The sequence below is a fragment of the Carcharhinus amblyrhynchos genome, chromosome 15 (assembly GCF_965287045.1).
Source record: "Carcharhinus amblyrhynchos chromosome 15, sCarAmb.v2.hapA, whole genome shotgun sequence".
NCBI lineage: Eukaryota > Metazoa > Chordata > Chondrichthyes > Carcharhiniformes > Carcharhinidae > Carcharhinus > Carcharhinus amblyrhynchos.
Window position 1 is genome coordinate 20,975,966 of NC_137338.1, and position 19,707 is coordinate 20,995,672.

General features: G+C 44.5%; 1 protein-coding gene and 1 pseudogene across 1 annotated transcript in view; both read left to right on the forward strand.

The window, feature by feature from the left end:
* The first annotated feature begins 511 nt into the window (after positions 1 to 511).
* LOC145352922 (protein CDV3 homolog) lies at positions 512 to 1,738 on the forward strand (annotated as a pseudogene).
* Positions 1,739 to 11,850: 10,112 nt separating this feature from the next.
* Positions 11,851 to 19,707, forward strand: part of dcbld2 (discoidin, CUB and LCCL domain containing 2) — a 100,291-nt gene continuing 92,434 nt past the window's right edge. Inside the window, exon 1 of the mRNA XM_080203554.1 lies at positions 11,851 to 12,048. Within this exon, the coding sequence (XP_080059680.1) occupies positions 11,958 to 12,048 (91 nt within the window). The 5' untranslated portion in view covers positions 11,851 to 11,957. The remainder of the gene's footprint in view (positions 12,049 to 19,707) is intronic.

Here is a 19,707-nt window from a genome sequence, read left to right on the forward strand (position 1 = left end):
CAGCTGGCAATGTAGAGCAACATCGTGAGGAGTCAAGTCCCCTTGAGAGTGCGGGACTCGATTATCCTAGAATTCTGCAGTGCAGAAGGAGGTCATTCGGCCCATCGAGTCTGCACCAGCCACAATCTCACCCAGGCCCTATTCCCGTAACCACACGTATTTACTCTGTTAATCCCCAAACGCTAGGGTCAACTTAGCAGATTGGAATCACGTTTTACTCAATCCCCAGTTAAAAGCATGGGGCTTGGATCATGGTGTTCCCTAGCAACAGATCGGAACGTATAGACGTTGCAATCTTCCAGGGAGATTTCAGATTCCAGCAACCCAAGTGGCAAAATGGTGCAGACCATCCATTGCCAATGATGCCCTTGGTTTCCATGCCTCAGACCAGCCTGCGCCAGGCAGCTCTGGCCAGCTCCTGGTCCCTCCAGTGCTGCCCTGTTCCCTGAGTCTCCAAGCTGGGATGGCCATGAATGTCCAGCTTCCTTCCAGCCCTAATTCCCAGACCAGCATGGCTGAATGGGATGACAAGAGCCTCGACAATTTCTTCACCTAAAGAGATGAGAAGAAGAAGAAGAAGAGAAACCAAAGTGGTCAAAGCCTCTGGGCTGGCCAAAGCCACTGATGTTCCCCACCCCCACCCTGATTCTCGGCCTGGCTCCAAACCCATCCTAAGCCATCGCCTGTCCCAAGAACAGGTAGCAAAGAGCGAGTGTGAGGAACCCCAACAGGAGCAGGTCAGGAGCGATGAAGATTTTTTATCAATTCATAGGATATGGGCATCGCTGGCATGACCAGCCTTTATTGCCCATCCCTCATTGTCCTTGATCAGAAGGCAGTTGAGAGTCAACCACATTGCTGTGGTTCTGGAGTCACGTGTAGGCCTGACTGGGTAAGGACAGCAGATTTCCTTCCCTAAAGGATATTAGTGAACCAGATGGATTTTTCCGACAATCAACAGTGGGTTCATGGTCATCAGTCGATTCTTAATGCCAGATGTTTTCTATTGAATTCAAATTCCACCATCTGCTGTGGCGGGATTCGAATCCAGGTCCCCCAGAACATTAGCTGAGTTTCTAATAGCCTAGCAATAATGCCACGAGGTTATCACCTCCTCCAGAGTGGAAGGAGTTTGACTTGAGCAAAAGGAAGTTGACCTAGGAACAGCTCATTGAACTGGGAGTCGAGATTGGGCTGAAGCTGCACATTCACAGCTATCCCGGCTCAGTGATTCAGGGGCACATTATTGCATCGGGAACTGATTTGAGCCACTGAGAGTTGATTACAGTGAATTGAGAATTCATAGCTTACAAATCAGCGATGAAAGAGAGGAAAAGGACAATGAGAAGTATTGAAGATGGATGAAGGTGGTGTTAGAATATCTTGTATAGAGAAGGCAACAAGACAGGCGGGCCCTGGAACGAGAGAACTCCAGCACCAGCTCTTGTCATTGCAGTCACACAAACCCCGGAGTCAAAACCATTTGGCATATATCAATCTCCTCTGGCAGATTGATAACGTGAGAACATTAGCCAATCACAAGGACCACCAGAGATTTTCAATGGTGCACAGTTTCCAGCCCTACAAGTTTCTGTAAAATCTAGAAACTAGAAAAGCTAAAGAAATGGAGAAGATCTTTCAGATGGTGAAATACAGAAACAGAGCTCGCGAAGACAGTTCTAAAAGTTGATCTGTTTGCCTAGGACTTGGCAACCAGTTTGCTTTTGGGGAACAGTAAATATTGGTGCACATTTTACAGACTGTGCTCTGTATTCCATCCCAGGTAACTAATCCATATGTAACACATCTGTCTTCATCCCGCAACGCAGAATGATTTTTAATTGATCTGATATATAGACATCTGCAGACAAATGTGGCACCTCCAAGGCATCAAGGGAATTATAAGGTCAAAGAACAGTACATAAGAACATAAGAAATAGGAGCAGGAGTAGGCCATCTAGCCCTTCGAGCCTGCCCCGCCATTCAATAAGATCATGGCTGATCTGTCGCTGCTTAGTTCCACTTTCCCACCCTCTCCCCATAACCCTTAATCCCCTCTCTTATCAAAAACCCATCAACCCGCGTCTTAAAAATATTTAGCGAGGCAGCCTCCACCACTTCAATGGGCAGAGAATTCCAGAGATTCACCACCCTTTGAGTGAAGAAGTTCCTCCTCAACTCCGTTCTAAACCGCCCCCCTTTTATCTTGAGGCTGTGCCCCCTAGTCCTACTGTCTTTTTTGAGCGGGAAGAGTCTTTCCACCTCTATCCTATCCATCCCATTCATCATCTTATACGTCTCAATGAGATCTCCCCTCATTCTTCTAAACTCTAACGAGTACAAGCCCAGTTTATTCAGCCTCTCCTCATAGCTCAACCCCCTCAACTCCGTAGCTTCATTTACTAGGGACTGGAACTAATAAAGGGTTTGAATGAAGTGTCAGTCATCTTTGGACTGACATTTTTGGATAAAGATTAAAAATGCAACAATTAATTGGTCCATTTGTTTATAGCCCTGCTCCTATTTGAGTGTTGAGCCTCTCACAAGTGACTAGCTCCCAGACCAGTCAATGGCCGCTTCTATCAACCAACATTGGTTTATGAAGGAAGGAGTGAGCAGGATCCCAGTCAGAGAGGGTAGGGTCCAAGGGACCCTCTTCATTCCACCAGACAAGACCTGATTTTAAATTTAACATCAACTTTATTCTGAGTTTTCCTCACTTTGTGCTTTCTAATGCTATTGATATCCAGGATCTGGGCTGTGCCCTAACAGTGTGTGGATCCAAAGGGCGAGATTTTACAGCCTCACTCGAATGAGACCAGAAATTCCGATTCTGTGGCAGGCAAGGTGTAGAATTCTGTTGAAAATGTTCAACCCAATCATTCCAAATTTTATATCTTCATAAAACTGAACCCTCTCCTATGACAAACGTTTTCTGAAAAATAAGATTTATACTACTACTGCTTTAGGAAACAATACTTAATTATATTTAAAGTGGGAAACAATGCAATTTGAATTTAGACTTTTCACACTTTTAATACCATATAAAAAGGATTCTATATGATTTCCAAAAATCTGGGGCACGATCTTACCTGCTGTTCAGGCTACGCTCCCGCTGCAGTGGTCAAAGAATTTGGCTACCATTCAAATCTCCATTCACTGCGGCGGAATGGGAAAATCTCATTGGAGTTAATGGGGTAAGTTTTTTTTGTTGTAGCCTGCCTTGAATTTACGCACACAAGCGGGCATCTACTATAACAATGATAGGTTGAGAGAGCTCGGTCTTTTCTCCTCGGAGAGACAAAGGATGAGAGGTGTATAAGATGTTGAGAAGTATTGATCGGGTGGATTCTCAGAGGCTTTTTCCCAAGGCTGAAACGGTTGCCACAGAGTTTAGGGTGCTGGGGAGTAGGTACAGAGGAGGTGTCAGGGGTAAGTTTTTCACTCAGAGGCTGGTGGGTGCATGGAATCGGCTGCTGGCGGTTGTGGTGGAGGTGATTCAATAGGGTCGTTTAAGAGACTTCTGGATGAGTACATGGGACTTAGTAGGATTGAGTAGGACTTAGTAGGATTGAGGGTTATAGGTAAGCCTGGTAGGTAGAAATATGTTCGGCTCAACTTGTGGGCCGAAGGGCCTGTTTGTGCTGTAGTTTTTCTATGTTCTATGTTCTAACAAGTTCCTTTCCTGGAAGTTTTTCAAAGTGCGTATAAATGTTTACAACATCGCATTTAGCAATATTGATTGGAAATGTGAAATACTAATCTGAGTAGACAACTTCTATTAATTCTTGAGGGGTGAACATCGGCTAAAGTAAGAGCAATAAGTTCTTTGCATTTAAAATTCAAAAGTCTTTGGAGCCAGGTGTGATGTCATTGGGGTGGGCCATGACACCACTGGGGGCAGGGTGTGACATTCTCAGGGCCAGGACGTGACGCATTGGGGCAGATCGTGACATCACTAGGGAATGGGGCGTGATACCATCAGGGGAAGGGTCTGACATCTTTAGGGTGGGATATAATGCCAGCGGGGACAGGATGTGATGTCACTGGGGAGGAGCCCAGAAATTAAGGTGAGCTTGTGATCCCACGAAGTTTAAGTCCACCACTGCGCACGAACTGGGGGGTCTTGACAGGGTAAATGTGGAAAGGATGCTTCATCTTTTGGGAAAATCTGGAATTAGAACTCGCTGTAGATTGCTGAGAGCTGGGGCTCAAGCACTGATCCTTGTCATACCGCACTTGTGTCAATGCTCGCGCCCCGCTAGAAGGGACATATGCACTAGTTTTGGGGCCAGGGAGGAGCGGAAGAACTCATGAACGATCCAAAAGAGGACAGAGGATTAGGTTGGGGGCATGGAGGAGTGAAGTGGGAAGGGCTTGGCATCCTGTGTGTGGGGGTAGGGTGGGTGGAAGAATGGTCAGCCAAGATAAGAAAGTGAGAGCCTAAAGGGCGGTGTGAGTATTGACCAAGTGTGGGTCTATCTCAAAGTGCTTACAAGAATTCGACTTCATCTGCATTTTAGATACCCACATTTTTCCCCCACCCTGCTAAGAGTGGACTCAGACAATATCCATTTAAAACACATAAGGGGGAGGGCTGGCTGAGCCTGTAAGTTTGGCCTTGACCCTGGGTGGAGAGCACTACTGTAGACACTAAGAGAAATTCAATAAAATTGAACAAATAAACAAATGAATATGACATTGCTTCTTCCACAGTAATGGAAATGTCCCTCAATCTTTTGGCTAAGGTCAAGCCCAAGATGGAATGCAATGCCCTGCCTTGTCAGCTTGGATCTTGTATGTTTCTCTTGTGGGGACCAATTCACAGTGACTTGGATTCAATTTTGATTGCTTTTCTGGAGTAAGCAAAGAGATGGATTAAGGGCTTGCCTGGTCCACTCTGTGCTTTGGCTTTGTACCTTTAAGAAAGGATTTTTTTAAAAACTTCTGTATAACCATCAAACCACCATCAACCATAAAGGTTGCTAGTCCACTTCACTCGCTGACTCAGCTAGTCTCAACAAATAATGATGACACACAAATGAATAAAGTGAAACCAATGTCATGCAAAATATTTATGTGAAAGTAATTTTGAAGAGCACGCATACCACCCCCCTATATTGGATGATGCCACATGGGTGATTGCGAATCAAGGCCTTACATCCTTCCTGGTTGTTCTGTCCATTCTCTTCAATAGAATCAAGATCAGGACCAAGGGAAAACTGAAGACTGAAGAATTGCCTTCAACAAAATTCTTGTACAAGATACCATTGTGGTGCTGAAACAGCTTATTCAAAGTTTGGAAAGCTCAAATGGGGTTCTACTCTACAATCGCATCTCAGGACAATTTTGTTGTTGTTAGAATTACTGAGAGGTGGAAGGTAATCTACATTTCTGTTGCAAAAGGGCAAAAAGATGGAGAAAATGAAAGAGACTCCAGTGAACACAAAACCAAGCAGTCTGGTGTGCCAAAGAATGATTGATGTGACTTTAATTAAAAACAGTCCCAAAGCTCCTACAGAAGCAATCTTCTGGATCTCTGCATGCTCTACTGGTCCCAGTAGGCTGGTCAAATCTCATCTGCCTTCACAACCATTTCTATATATTTGCTCCCAGCTCCAAAAGCTGTATACTACTTCTCATCAATAAATGATCAGGTGGCACCAAAGAAGACCCAACCATTTTAACTGACCATTCCAAAGGTGTGTCCCTATAGCAGAGATTGCTTCCTCAGTGCTTTCCCTCAGTGAGATTGTACGTATCCTCGACTTGCTACTCTCCTGCACTTTCTAAATGCCATCAGAATGGAATAAGCAACTACAATATCGAGTTGCAGCTTCTCAATGGGGATCCGAGGACCCACCTAAATGCTCCATTCTACTGCGTGGTGAGATGTCTGTCCCTGAAGCTTCTTCCTCCCAGCTGTTGCTCAATTTCACTAGTCTTGTGTTGTGATATCTAAATAACAACTTTCACTTCCAATGCTATTTGTTTTAAATCAATTTTCCATCAATTATCCCTGATTTAAAATCAGCTCTAGAAACAGAGTAAAAGGGGAGGAAGATGTTGCATTTAAATATCACAATGTTGAAGAAATGAAGTCTATCTCTATCAGCTGCAATTTCTCTCCTCCTGGACTGGGAGAATATACACCAGGGTAGGAAATCTGAAGCTATTCCAATTAACTCGGAGTGAATCTTCCAAAAGAGTCACAAATTAGGGCAAGACTTAGACATGATGGTCTTACACTATAACTTCAGGGGCAAATGGTCAGTGTTGACTTTTCTTTTGTCAGTTATTCTCGTTTTTCTGACCTTGGCAAAAGCTTCCCTTCCCCTATTCCTTTTCCCTCATGAAACCCATATAAAGGCATTCACAGGAGATAGCTTCTGGAGGAGACCTGTACACCTACTGACACCCACCTCTGCAACACCATCACCCTGAACAGATCATTCTTCAGACTTTTCAATCTCTTTTGCAAGCCAGTGCTCTAAATGCAAACCCCTGGTGACATCTAGCCCAGTAATAACAAAATGGATATTCCCCTGACCCAAAGGACCGTAGCAAAATTACTGGTGAAAGTCAGAGGCTACTGTGCGCCTGGACCACTCATCCTAACCTCTACAGACATAGGGCTCTACTGCACTTTCAGACCTAGAATGTCCTTAACTTCCTCTTGCAATATTGGTAAAATTTCGGAGGTAAAGTTTTCCACATTTTGAGGAATTATCATATTCCAGCTATTCCCACTTCAAGATTGTATTATCAAACTTCTCACCAATCATTCCAATTAAACTACCTCACTGTTGTGGTATCATAGTACAAGGACCAACCACTCATAAGCATTTGGGTAAACATATTGCAGGTTTATTTATTTAGACTAGACACGTGACAACAGTTTTATATCATTATAAAGCTGTGCTGTTTGCTCCGTTCAAAGCAAAAGTGAAATGAAAACTGGATTGCATGACACATGTCCCTTCTAATGCTGTCATGCTGATATCCTTGAAAGGCAAATGATAACATATACCTTACTTCTAGATTCTATTACTCTCATTTTGGATTAGGGCACAAGGTTATTCAATCCAATTAGTCCATGCCAGCTTGATACCTTTCATTAAGAATGAAATGGAGTCAGGTGAATTGACAGAATGAATGGGATACCAGGTCTGGTAAAAGTCATTTCAGCAAATAATACATAAGTAAGGTGGATAGTGCAAGGAACATGGGTACAAACCATTGGTGGCTTACAGAAACATACAATTGAATTTAGACTGGCATGATGCCAATTCCTGCTGTGAATATTATTTCAGAGTGTGCTGTTTTGGCTCAGATAGGTTAACCAAAAATGTTGACAGATATCTGACCTAATCCTTCGATGGTACAACCCACCACTGCCTTGTTTAATGTATCTGTTTTAAAAAGAAAAAATAAACTATCTCAGGCTTAAAATTTTGTCTGGCTCACAAAGAAATATTTACATTTTTTGCAGGAAGTAATCAATTTTGTCATGCCTTATACAAAACAAAGGTTTTCCTGTATTACTGTGTGACAACTGTGGCTCAGTGGCAGATGGTAATTGAGAAACTATCAGATTGTGGCCTTACTTTTACATTCTGAAGTGGTCTGGGCACTCGAACATAATGAGCATAAAATTGAGGGAAATGACATAGGATGTACGTACCAACATTATCACATACTCATATTATATTGAGGTAAAAGGGACGCATGTAAGTCAGCCCACCAATGATTAAAGGGCCAATTCAGGCCATTAGCAAGCTTACTGAACATGATTTTACATTTTCTGAGCAATTTTTTGTTCGTTGTACAGGCAAATCAGGTAAGCGGCAAGCCAGTTTTCACCAACTTGTCATCCAAGGGCAAGATTTAAGAGCCATGGTGTACAAGCACCTTCAGTTTCATTGCAGGTTTGTTGCTGTCTAAGTTCAGAGTTGTTCCAAATTTTCTTTTGATTTGTGTAGCTTTTCAAGCTTGCCTAGCCGTATTTGAGGACCTCATCTTCCCGCCATGTTTGCTTAAGGTTTACGCCACAGTGCACCCTTAGTCCTCATGCATTTCATCTATTAGGGACAATATACTCAGCTGGTGGGACCTCCTCTAAAAGCAAGAGAAGTGCAGGAGGGAGAAGAGATTAGCTGAACCTGGACAGGGTCCCAGGAGAGATCTTTGGTAGGAGAGGCACGGTCTTAGTTGGTGTAGGTCCAGCAGGGAGGTCAAGGCAGTAGGATCCACAGAAGATGCCACTACCCTGCAGCTAGAATCTACAGGCAGTGCTCCAACTACCTGACATGTCCGAGGTACAGTGCCAATGGAGGCTGCACTTCTGTAGGGACACAGTGATAGCGGTACACCTGATGAGTGCACCACAAAACCCCTCCAACTGCGAGGATGGGCACCTCATGCCCGTGACTCTGAAAAATCACAGTGGCCCTCAATTTCTACTCTCCTGTTTCTTTCTAGGCTTCAGCGAGGGTGTATGGCGTGTCCCAAACAGCTACACACAGCTGTAATAAGCTTGTCACTGATGCTTTCTTCAGACATGTCTGCACATATTTCCATGATATGGAGACACTGAGATGGACTGGGGTGGACACAGTAAGAAGTCTCACAACACCAGGTTAAAGTCCAACAGGTTTATTTGGAATTACGAATCTTCGGAACGCTGCTCCTTCATCAGGTGAGTGGAGAGGAGGGTTTCACAAACACGGCATATATAGACAAATACGCAATTGCAAGATAATGGTTGGAATGCAAGTCTTTTCATGTAATCAGTCTTTACAGGTGCAGACAGCATTTGTGGAGAGAGGGATAATCAGAGGTTAAAGAGGTGTGAATTGTCTCAAGCCAGGTCAGTGAGTAGGATTTTGGAAGCCCAGGCCAAATGGTGGGAGGTTACATGTGGTTGTGATATGAACCCAAGATCCCAATTGTATCTTTGCCTATATATGCCGTGTTTGTGAAACCTACCTCTCCACTCACCTGATGAAGGATCTCGTGATTCCAAATAAAGCTGTTAGACTTTAATCTGGTGTTGTGAGACTTCTTACTGTATACGCATAACCATTCCCAAAGAGACAAGGCCAGCCAGGCAGAGAAAGCCAGAGGCTTTGTGGTGAATGCTGGATTATCTCACACCCAGGGTGCCACAGGGCCATCCCACCCCTGCCTGCACTGTCAGCTCAGCGGGGAGATATGTTTCATACTGAGAGGGCCTTAATTGAATACCCAGTGGGATATGATGTGGAAAAAGCGATCTTGGCTGGAAGTGGGTTCTACATCCACTTCCAGCCCTGCTGACCCCATGCACACGCCAAGTGTAAAATTCAGGTCCATATTGTTCCAAATGTAAACAGAAAATGCCAGAAATACTGAACAGATCTGGCAGCAGAAAAACAGAATTAACATTTCGGGTCAACGATGAAAGGTCATAGACCTGAAAGTTTTACTGTTTCTCTCTCCCAAAGAGATGCCAGACTTGCTGAGTATCTCCGATACTTACTGTTTTTATTACAGATTTCTAGCAACCGCAGTACTTTCCTTGTGTCTTTCCAAATGTTACTGAGTTCAGTTACTATGAGATGACACAGAGCATTCAGATCATGAATTTACAAGATTCAGCACATTTCCCATCAGTCAGACTGGGCTAAATTTCCTCTCTCTTCTGTTAATATGGTGACTCATGTTGGAAAATGATATTCACCAGTCTTTTTAAGCTGCCCTGATCACAGATAAAACACATCCAAATGTGCAGCGCTCCAGCAATAGTATTTGGAAGAAATGAGGAAAGTGGATCCAGGCTAATTTTTCTTCGCATCATGAGGTTACCGAGGCCAGTTCACACCTACACATCCCAGAAACCAGGCACAAGCCCAGCATCAAGGCCAGTGATGTCCGTACTTTGTCCTCAAACTTTCTGCCTCCCTTTCAGCTGTCACATGTTAAATATAAACTTAAAAAAAAGACACAAATACTGTAGAGCGCATGTGTGGGACAATCATTCATGTGCAAGACAAATGGACAAACATCCTGGCACAGTCCCAAGGTGCTGAAGATAGGGTTGTAATAATCAATGTAGCAAGGGTGCAGAGCTGAGGGAAAGGAGGTGAGGATGAGGCAAAGGGGAGGGAGATGGGAAGAAAATGTAAGGTCATAGAGGTTTACAGCATGGAAGCAGGCCATTCGGCCCAACTCGTCCATACCGCCCCTTTTGTTTTTAACCACTAAGCTAGTCCCAATTGCCCGTGTTTGGCCCATGTCCCTATATAGCCATCTTACCCACATAACTGTCTAAACCCTTTTTAAAAGACAAAATGATATGTGAAGTCAGTTGAGAGGAGAAGGTGAGGGTGAGGTGGCTTGAAAATAGAGGGTGAAGTGAGAAGAGGGGGTGAAAGTGAGAGGTGAAGGGATGAGGTGAGAATGTGAAGTGGTGAGGGATATGAGGTTGAAGTGAGAGGGTGAGGTGAAGGAGGCATATGAGGTTATGAGAGGGTGAGGGTGAGGTAAAGTTAGGTGGAGGTGAAGGAGGGGTATGAGTGGGTGAGGGAGGTGAGAGGATGGGGTGAGGAAGGGATATCGTGTTGTGAGAGTGAGATGAGGGGAGGTGAGAGACAGGGGATGAGGGGAGGTGAGGGATGAGGTATGAGAGGGTGAGAGAGGAGTATGATGTGAATGAGGGAGGTGAGGTGAGGGAGGTGAGGTGAGGGAGGTGAGGTGAGGGAGGTGAGGTGAGGGAGGTGAGGTGAGGGAGGTGAGGTGAGGTGAGGGAGGTGAGGTGAGGGAGGGGTATGAGGTTATGTGAGTGGTAGGGGAGTTGAGAGAAAGGTATGATGTTGTGAGGGAGGTGAAAGGGTGAGGTGAGGGGGATATGAGGTTGTGAATGGGTGAGGGGAAGTTGAGAGTGGGATATGATATTGTGAGTGGGTGAGGGAGGTGAGAGAGTGAGGTGAGGGAGGGGTATGAGGTTGAGTGTGAAAGGGAGTTGAGAGAGAGGTATGAGATTGTGAGTGGGTGAGATGAGGGGGAGTTGAGAGAGAGGTATGATGTTAGGAGAGGGTGAGGTGAGGGATATGAGGTTGTGAGTGGGTGAGTTGACAGAGGAGCATGAGATTGTGAATGTGAGGTGAGGGGGAGTTGAGAGAGGTATGATATGAGGGTGAGGTGAGGGAGGGGTATGAGGTTGTGAATGGGTGAGGGGAGTTGAGAGAGGGGTATGATGTGAGTGGCTGAGGGAGGTGAGAGGGGTATTAGGTTGTGAGTGGGTGAGGTGAAGGAGGGGTATGAGGTTGTGAGAAGGAGTTGAGGGAAGGGTATGAAGTTGTGAGTGCATTAGGTGAGGGAGGGGTATGAAGTTGTGAGTGCATTAGGTGAGGGAGGGGTATGATGTTCTGAGAAGGTGAGGGAGGGGTATGATGTTCTGAGAGGGTGAGGGAGGGGTATGATGTTCTGAGAGGGTGAGGGAGGGGTATGATGTTCTGAGAAGGTGAGGGAGGGGTATGATGTTCTGAGAGGGTGAGGGAGGGGTATGATGTTCTGAGAGGGTGAGGGAGGGGTATGATGTTCTGAGAGGGTGAGGGGTGTTGTGAGAGGGAGTGGAGGGAAGGTTATGAAGTTGTGAGTGGGTGAGGTGAGGGAGAGGTATGAGGTTGTGAGTGGGAGTTGAGGGAAGGGTATGAAGTTGTGAGTGGGCGAGGTGAGGGTGTTGAATGAGGAACCCTCTATCCAGGCTGGTTAGTGTCCAGCAGACAGGCTGCATTGTGGGATGAGCGGAAGCGGAGGAAGTGGGTGACCAGTGAGTGAGAGTGAGTTGGGTCCAGGCGGCAGCGGGAGGAGAAGGACAGGGAGTGAGTGAGTGAGTGAGTGAGGAGAGAGATCGGGAGCCGGAGTGCGATCGCTCAACAACTCCGCCGCATTATGCCTTCCCTTCTCATCTCGGCATGGAGGCAGGAACGCTGAGAGCAAAACGCATCGGAAAGCTCGGCATCTTCTACTTGGTGGCGGCACTGAGCAGCGCGCTCGGGCAGAAAGGTGGGTCAGAGAGGCTGCTGCAGCTGGAAAACTCACAGCCTTTCCTCTCTACACTTCCCCACTCGGTAGGGGCACGGGCTGCTGCTGAGATCTCGATAACTTCTCCGGAGTTAGATTCTTGCTCTGTACCGAGTGTTTAATATTCCTGAACTCTTCTTCCCCCTCCATGAACTAGTGAAGTGAGCTTTTCGGCAGTAGTTTAGAGATGGGGGCGGGGGATGGGTTCTTGTGAACATTTAAAGAGGTAGGGTCTGTTCTTTTTCACATGGCCTACACATCAACTTTCCATTCCCACTTGTAAAGCTTTCTCCTTCAGTCCACTTTGAACGCTACAAACTAGGTCGATAGTCAGGGTATATATTTTTTTGAATCTTTTTAAGTTTAAAGTTCATTTATTAGTGTCACAAGTAGGCTTACGTTAACACCGCAAATGAAGTTACTGTGTAAAACCCCTAGTCGCCACAGTCGGTGCCTGTCAGGGGGAGGGAGAATTTAGCATGGCCAATGCACCTAACCAACACAACTTTCAGATTGTGGGAGGAAACCAGAGCATCCGGAGGAAACCCACACAAACACGGGGAGAATGTGCAAACTTCACACAGACAGTGACCCAAATGGGGAATCAAACCTGGTTCCCTGGCACTGAGACAGCAGTACTAACCACTGTGCCACCCTGAACACTGCGTTGCAGTGTTTCAGGGTTTACATTCATAATTTTTAAAGATAATTTCTTACTTTAATTTGTTCTGGACATTTAATTTCCAGCGGTCTGTAGGAGGCACTTGTCTTCCTTTTTAATAGAGTCAAACCTCAGTTTGACATGATTTTGGAACTGAGATTACTTAGAGGTTGATTTTGTTATATGGCAAGGAAGTATAAGAGAATATGATTGCATGGTGGAGAGAAACTTTCTCCAGTATTTAAATTTATTTATTTATCAAAAAATGGGCAGTTCATATATAAAACTAACAGTCGCTTCTGCTTGTATTCTGCCAAGAGTAGGATTTCAGTTTTGACCTGGACGTAGATAGCAGGCAAGTCAAGTAAAAACATAGTGCTGGAAAAACTCAGCTGGTCTGGCGGTATCTGTGAAGTGAGAAACAGAGTTAACATTTCGAGTCCAATACAACTCTGCCAAAGAAGAGTAACTTGAAATGCTAGCTTTGTTTCAATCTCAAAGGGTCATCCAGACTTGAAACATTGGCTCTGCTCTCTCTCTACAAATGCTGTTGGACCTGTTGAGATTCTCCAGCATTTTCTGTTTTTGTTTTAGATTCCAGTATCTGTAGTATTTTGCTTTTAGCAAAGTATTTATTTCTCATGTACAGTAGAAAATTACAGCATAATACCATGCTTGTGACATTTGACTACTGATAACATTGATTTTTGAGTTAATTGAAACATCAAAAGGGGGGAGGTTTGTCCCTCGCCTCTGTGTCTATAAATATTGATTAATTTAAATTTTGTGCTGCTGCCATTCTCTTCTCCTGTTCAATCCAACATGTCAAAGCTTTCCTCCTGATTTCTGCACTCCATTCTGTTCCCACGCTTTACATAAGTGTTAGCCATAGTACAGTGGTGGCACTTCTGTCTCTGAGACAGAAGGTCATGGGTTCAAATCCACTCCAATGAGTTGAGTACACTACCCAGGCTGACAGTCTGATGCATTTTTGAAGGAGTGTTGCATTGTTGGAGGTGCTGGCTTTCAGATGAAATGTTGCACTGCTTTCTCAAGTGGACATAAAAAAATTCCATGGAACGGTGCAAAGAATAGAGAGGGTGTTCTCTCAAAATATTCTAGTCAATGTTTCTCAGCATCAGTACAGATTATGTGGTCGTTATCACTATTTGTTATGCACAAATTGACTGCTGCATTTCCTACAGTGCAGCAGTGACCACACTTCTAAAATGCTTAATTGGCTGTAATGTGCTTTGGGACATCCCTGTGGTTTGGAATGATTTTGGTCATTCTTTTGATGGAGTGTCAACCAGACTCGAAAACTTTGGGCGGAATTTTCTCATCCTGCTCATCACGGGAATCCTAGCAGGCAGGGGTGAACCATGCAAAGCTCTTTTGACCTTGGGTGTGATTTTCTGGTCTTGGAGCGAGTGTGGCTGGAAATTCCCACCAGTTAGCTCTATTCCCCACAGATGCTGGCAGACTGCTGAGATTTTCCAGCATTTTCTGTTTTTGTTTCCGATTCCATTATCTTCAGTAATTTGCTTTCATTCTTTTTATAATTGCACTGCTGTTCTACCGTTGCTTTCTATTGCCCCTCATTCTAGATCCATCTTCATCTCTCTCACAGTCTAGTTTTTCATGAGCCTGACAGCTGCTGCACTCCCAAAGCCCATCTCTGTGTTCTCCACTACCTTCATACCATTGAACTATGTATGAGCCCCTCACTTCATCCTGTGCAGTAAGTCAGAGCCAATGCAACTTATATCTGCTGCCTCAATCAATGGAAAACAGAATCTCTCTCTCATGCCACCTCCTCCGTTTTCATGTCTCTACAAGTGGGGAGCCATAAATCAAGAATCTACACCAGCTCTCATTTATAGTGCATCAGTAGCTCTGTGACAGATTGATCTGTAATAATCAGAACCTTTATGAGTACAGCTATTACAAACTAAACTCAAGAACCTTTGCATTTGAACCAAAATATCCTGTGTTGCTCAGAGCTTCAAATGGCACTCTGTTTTTCCTCTGGATTCGGTGACCAAGTGGCACTAATTCCAAATGCCTTTCTGATCTTTCTCATTGCTTCCAGTCCCAGCAAAGTATAAACCCATCTTTCCACTCATCATTGACTTCCTTGCCACAAGATGATACACTTTCTCATTTCAGTGATGTATCTCCTTTTATCCTAGAAGAATCGTAGAATCCTGACAGCGCAGAAGGATGCCATTCGGCCCATCCAGCTGCACCAACAACTGTCCAACCCAAGTCGTGTCCCTGTAACCCCACATATTTGCCCTGCTAATACCCCTGACACTGAGGGGCAATTTAGCATGGCCAATTCATCGAACCCACATATTTTTGGAGTATGTGAGGAAACCAGAGCACCCGGAGGAAACACATGCGGACACAGGGAGAACGTGCAGAGTCCACACACGCAGTGACCTACAGCTAGAATTGAACCCAGGTTCCTGTGCTGTGAGGCAGCAATGCTAGCCACCATGCCGCCCATTAATCTTGCTTTGCAGACCTGTTTGTTTTCTGCATGGATAGTGAAGGCTGGTTAATGTGTCTCAAAATTGTGTGTCTGTCACACTCCAGACATCATACAGTGTTACAAGTGAAATAATTTTGGAAAAAGGAAAAAGACACTTGAGAGCTTCTGCAGTTACCTAGGTACTCACAGATCACATGAGCAGTTCTCCTAAACCAGATTTACAATAAAAACAAATAACCGTGCTCTCAATTACAAATAAGTAACGCTAATAATATAAAACTTCAGTTGCATTTCCCAATGTTGCATGCAGGGCAAGTCATAGAGACCAAGAATACATAAGAGATATTTGTGAGTGGGCTGTCTGTGGGGAAGAGAATGGTTGTTTCTGGCTGAGGTTGTGCTGGTGATAAATTGGTCAGCAGAATGGTAGGGTATTGTAGGAAGGAATGGTCAGACCTAAATCATTATTTTTCTATGTTTAACTGGTGGTCGACAAGCAGATAATTAAGACCAGAATGGAATTATTTTTCCAACATTCTGATGCTTCCTACTGTGAGAAACAGAAAGTAACTCAGAAAACAGGAACACGAGATCGAGGCGACACCATCTTCAATGATGGGGAAGCCTGGCACATCAGTGCAAAAGACAGCTGTGCATCTTCAGCCAGAAGTGTCATGAGAATGATCCATCTAAATTTCCACCTGAGATCCCCAGTGTCACAGATGCATAGTAAAGTCAAGTTGGATTTGAAATATTAGCTTTGTTTCTCTCACAACAGATGCTGCCAGTCCTCATGGGCTTTGCCAGCACTTTCTGTTCTTATCACAGATTTCTTTTCGTCGTTCAAGGGATTAGGGCATCACTGGCTAGTCCAGCATTTACTGCCCATCCCCAGTTGTCCTTGAGAAGGTGGTGGTGAGCTGCCTTCTTGAATCGCTGAAGTCTAAAGTTTATTTATCAATGTCACAAGTAGGCTTACATTAACACTGTAATGAAGTTACTGTGAAATCCCCTAGCTGCAACATCCTGGTATCGGTTCAGGTACATTGAGGGAGAATTTGTCATGGGCACTGCACCTAACCAGCACATTATTTAGACTGTGGGAAGAAACCGGAGCACCCGAAGGACACCCACTGAGAACATGCAAACTCCACGCAATGATCCAGACTGGGAATTGAACCCAGGTCCCTGACACTGAGGCAGCAATGCTTGTCACTATGCTCAGTGTGGTGTAGGTGCACCTGTGGTGCTATTTGAGAGGGAGTTTCAGAATTTTGATCCAGCGACAACGAAGAAACAGTGATAAAATCAGGTTGGTAAGTGGCTTGGAGGGGAAATTCTAGTGGTAGCTCCCACCACTAAGTAGCTAATCTTTAGTTAATTCAATTCATTCCTTGTGATATCAAGAAATGACTGAAGATATTGGATACTGCAAAGGCTATGGGCCCTGACAGTACCTTGGCAATAGTACTGAAGGCTTGTACTGCAGAACTTGCTGTGCCCCTAGCCAAGCTGCTCCAGTACAGCCACAACAAATATTGTGCAAAATTGCTCCATCATAAGGTCAGAAATGGGAATTGCACTATATTCAGCACCATTCGTGACTCCTCAGAGACTGAAGTAGTCATTTTTCAAATTAATTCTTGGTTTGTTGGTGTCACCAGCTAGGCCATCGTGTTTTTGCCTATCCGTACCCTGTCCAGGTGCCGCAAGACCTGGACAAATCCAGGCTTGGGCTGATGTGTGCTGCAAATTACACTTGTTCCTAACTTCCCGACTCCCCAAAACCTGCCCCATAATGACCATCTACATCAAAAGTAAATCTAGCCATCTCCCTTTCACGTTCAGTGGTATTACCATCACTAAATCCCTCACTGTCAACACCTAACTAACCTAACTTGGAATTACATTGTCATTCCTTCATTGTCACTGGATCAAAATCCTGGAGCGCTCTTAACAGCTCTGTGCATGAACTCGCATCACATGCACTGCAGTGGTTCAGGAAAGCCACGCAGAACACCACCTCGAGAGCAACTGGGGATAGACAATAAATGTTGGCTTTGCCAATGACAACCACATCACTTGAAATATTGAACAAAAATTGCTGTTATATGAGGGGATTTAATGTCCATAGTTCAACCTTCAGATATGTGCCTCAACAACCATTCATGGATGACATTTGTACTGAATGGAATAGGCTGATGGAGAAAAGTTCCTCACAAAGAATGGAAATGTGTGAGCAACCCCACTTGATGCCTTGTGTGTTTGGACCATCAAATTGTAGAATGTTACTTATCAGTACAATATTTAATTCAGTGGATGGAGAGGAAGATGATGTGTTGTAGAGGGCTGATTGTAAAACAAAACACCATAGCTGATCCAGAGTGGGATCCTTGCTATTGTGTCATAGTCAAAGTGATTCAGAATGAATTTGAGCAGCTTTTATGCAGCTAACCAAAGTCAGCGACGATCTTTAAAATGTTATGATTATTGTTCAAATTATCTTTGTACAATTATTTTATTAAATACAACGTAAAATATTGATTTAATTTAAATTACTGGTATCATTTTATTTGCACATTTCAAAATGGTGACTGCTACCACCAACACTGATGGTTTATATTTTATACTCAGTTTATGAGTCAGTCCCTGTTTTCGGAACGGTTTTTTAATCTTCAAAGGAGTATTGTGCTCAGTTCTGGTCGCCTCATTACAGGAAGGATGTGGAAGCCACTGAAAGGGTGCAGAGGAGATTTACAAGGATGTTGCCTGGATTGGGTGGTATGCCTCATGGGGGTAGGTTGAGACAGCTTGATCTTTTCTCCTTGGAGAGATGAAGGATGAGAGGTGATCTGATAGAGGTGTATAAGATGTTGCGAGGTATTGATCAGGTGGATTCTCAGAGGCTTTTTCCCAGGACTGAAATGGTCGCTACGAGAGAACACAGGTTTAAGGTGCTGGGGAGTAGGTACAGAGGAGTTGTCAGGGGTAAGTTTTTCACTCAGAAGGTGGTGGGTGAGTGGAATCGGCTGCCGTCGGTGGGGGTGGAGGCAAATTCGATCAGGTCTTTTTAAGAGACTTCTGGATGAGTACATGGCATTTAATAGGATTGAGGGTTATAGAACATAAGAACATAAGAAATAGGAGAAGGAGTAGGCCATCTAGCCCTTCGAGCCTGCCCCGCCATTCAATAAGATCATGGCTGATCTGTCGTGGCTCAGTTCCACATTCCCGCCCTCTCCCCATAACCCTTAATCCCCTCTCTTATCAAAAACCCATCAACCCGCGTCTTAAAAATATTTAGCGAGGCAGCCTCCACCACTTCAACGGACAGAGAATTCCAGAGATTCACCACCCTTTGAGTGAAGAAATTCTTCCTCAACTCTGTTCTAAACCGCACCCCCCTTTATCTTGAGGCTGTGCCCCCTAGTCCTACTGTCCTTTCTGAGCGGGAAGAGTCTCTCCACCTCTATCCTATCCATCCCATTCGTCATCTTATATGTCTCAATGAGATCTCCCCTCATTCTTCTAAACTCTAACGAGTACAAGCCTAGTTTATTCAGCCTCTCCTCATAACTCAACCCCCTCAACTCCGGCATCAGCCTAGTAAACCTCCTCTGCACTCCCTCCAAGGCCAAAATATCCTTGCGTAAGTATGGCACCCAAAACTGCACACAGTACTCCAGCTGCGGCCTCACCAATGCCCTATACAGCCGCAGCAAGACCTCCCTACTTTTATATTCAATCCCCCTCGCTATGAAGGCCAGCATCCCATTTGCCTTCCTGACCACCTGCTGCACCTGCAAGCTGGGTTTTTGCGACTCATGCACAAGGACCCCGAGGTCCCTCTGCACCGTCGCCTGCTGCAGTTTTTCTCCACGTAAGTAATAATCCTTCCTACCATTATTCCTACCAAAGTGGACCACCTCACACTTGCCAACATTAAATTCCATTTGCCAGTTCCTGGCCCATTCGCCCTTATAGGTAAGCCTAGTAGGTAAAGATATGATCGGTGCAACTTGTGGGCCAAAGGGCCTGTTTGTGCTTTAGTTTTTCTATGTTCTATGTCAACTTCTAGGCTGCAATCTATGGCATTAATTAATGATTGCAAATACATGAATGTGGAAGTTAGCCTAAATTTTACTCACTGGAAGGAGGTCTGTGGAGTTCTTTATTTGGCTAGCTTTTAATTCTCCTTTCTCAGCTAGGTGATTGCATTTTCATAGGCCTTCCTTAGGTGGTTAAACGCAAGCTGTTGGGAACCACAAGCTAACTAACAGTGAAGAACTATTTCATGTTGAAGTCTGGGAGAATCCACTTTGTGTATTCTGGATGAGGCCATTCTCTTCTGTAGTGTGCATTCCATAAAATCTGATGTGGTTTTGAAAGCACAGATCATTTGCTGAGACCTATGAATTGAGTGGAAGAAATTTTTTGGAATGCCAAGATCTCCATCTGCCCCATTAGATGAGATGGGTAAGAA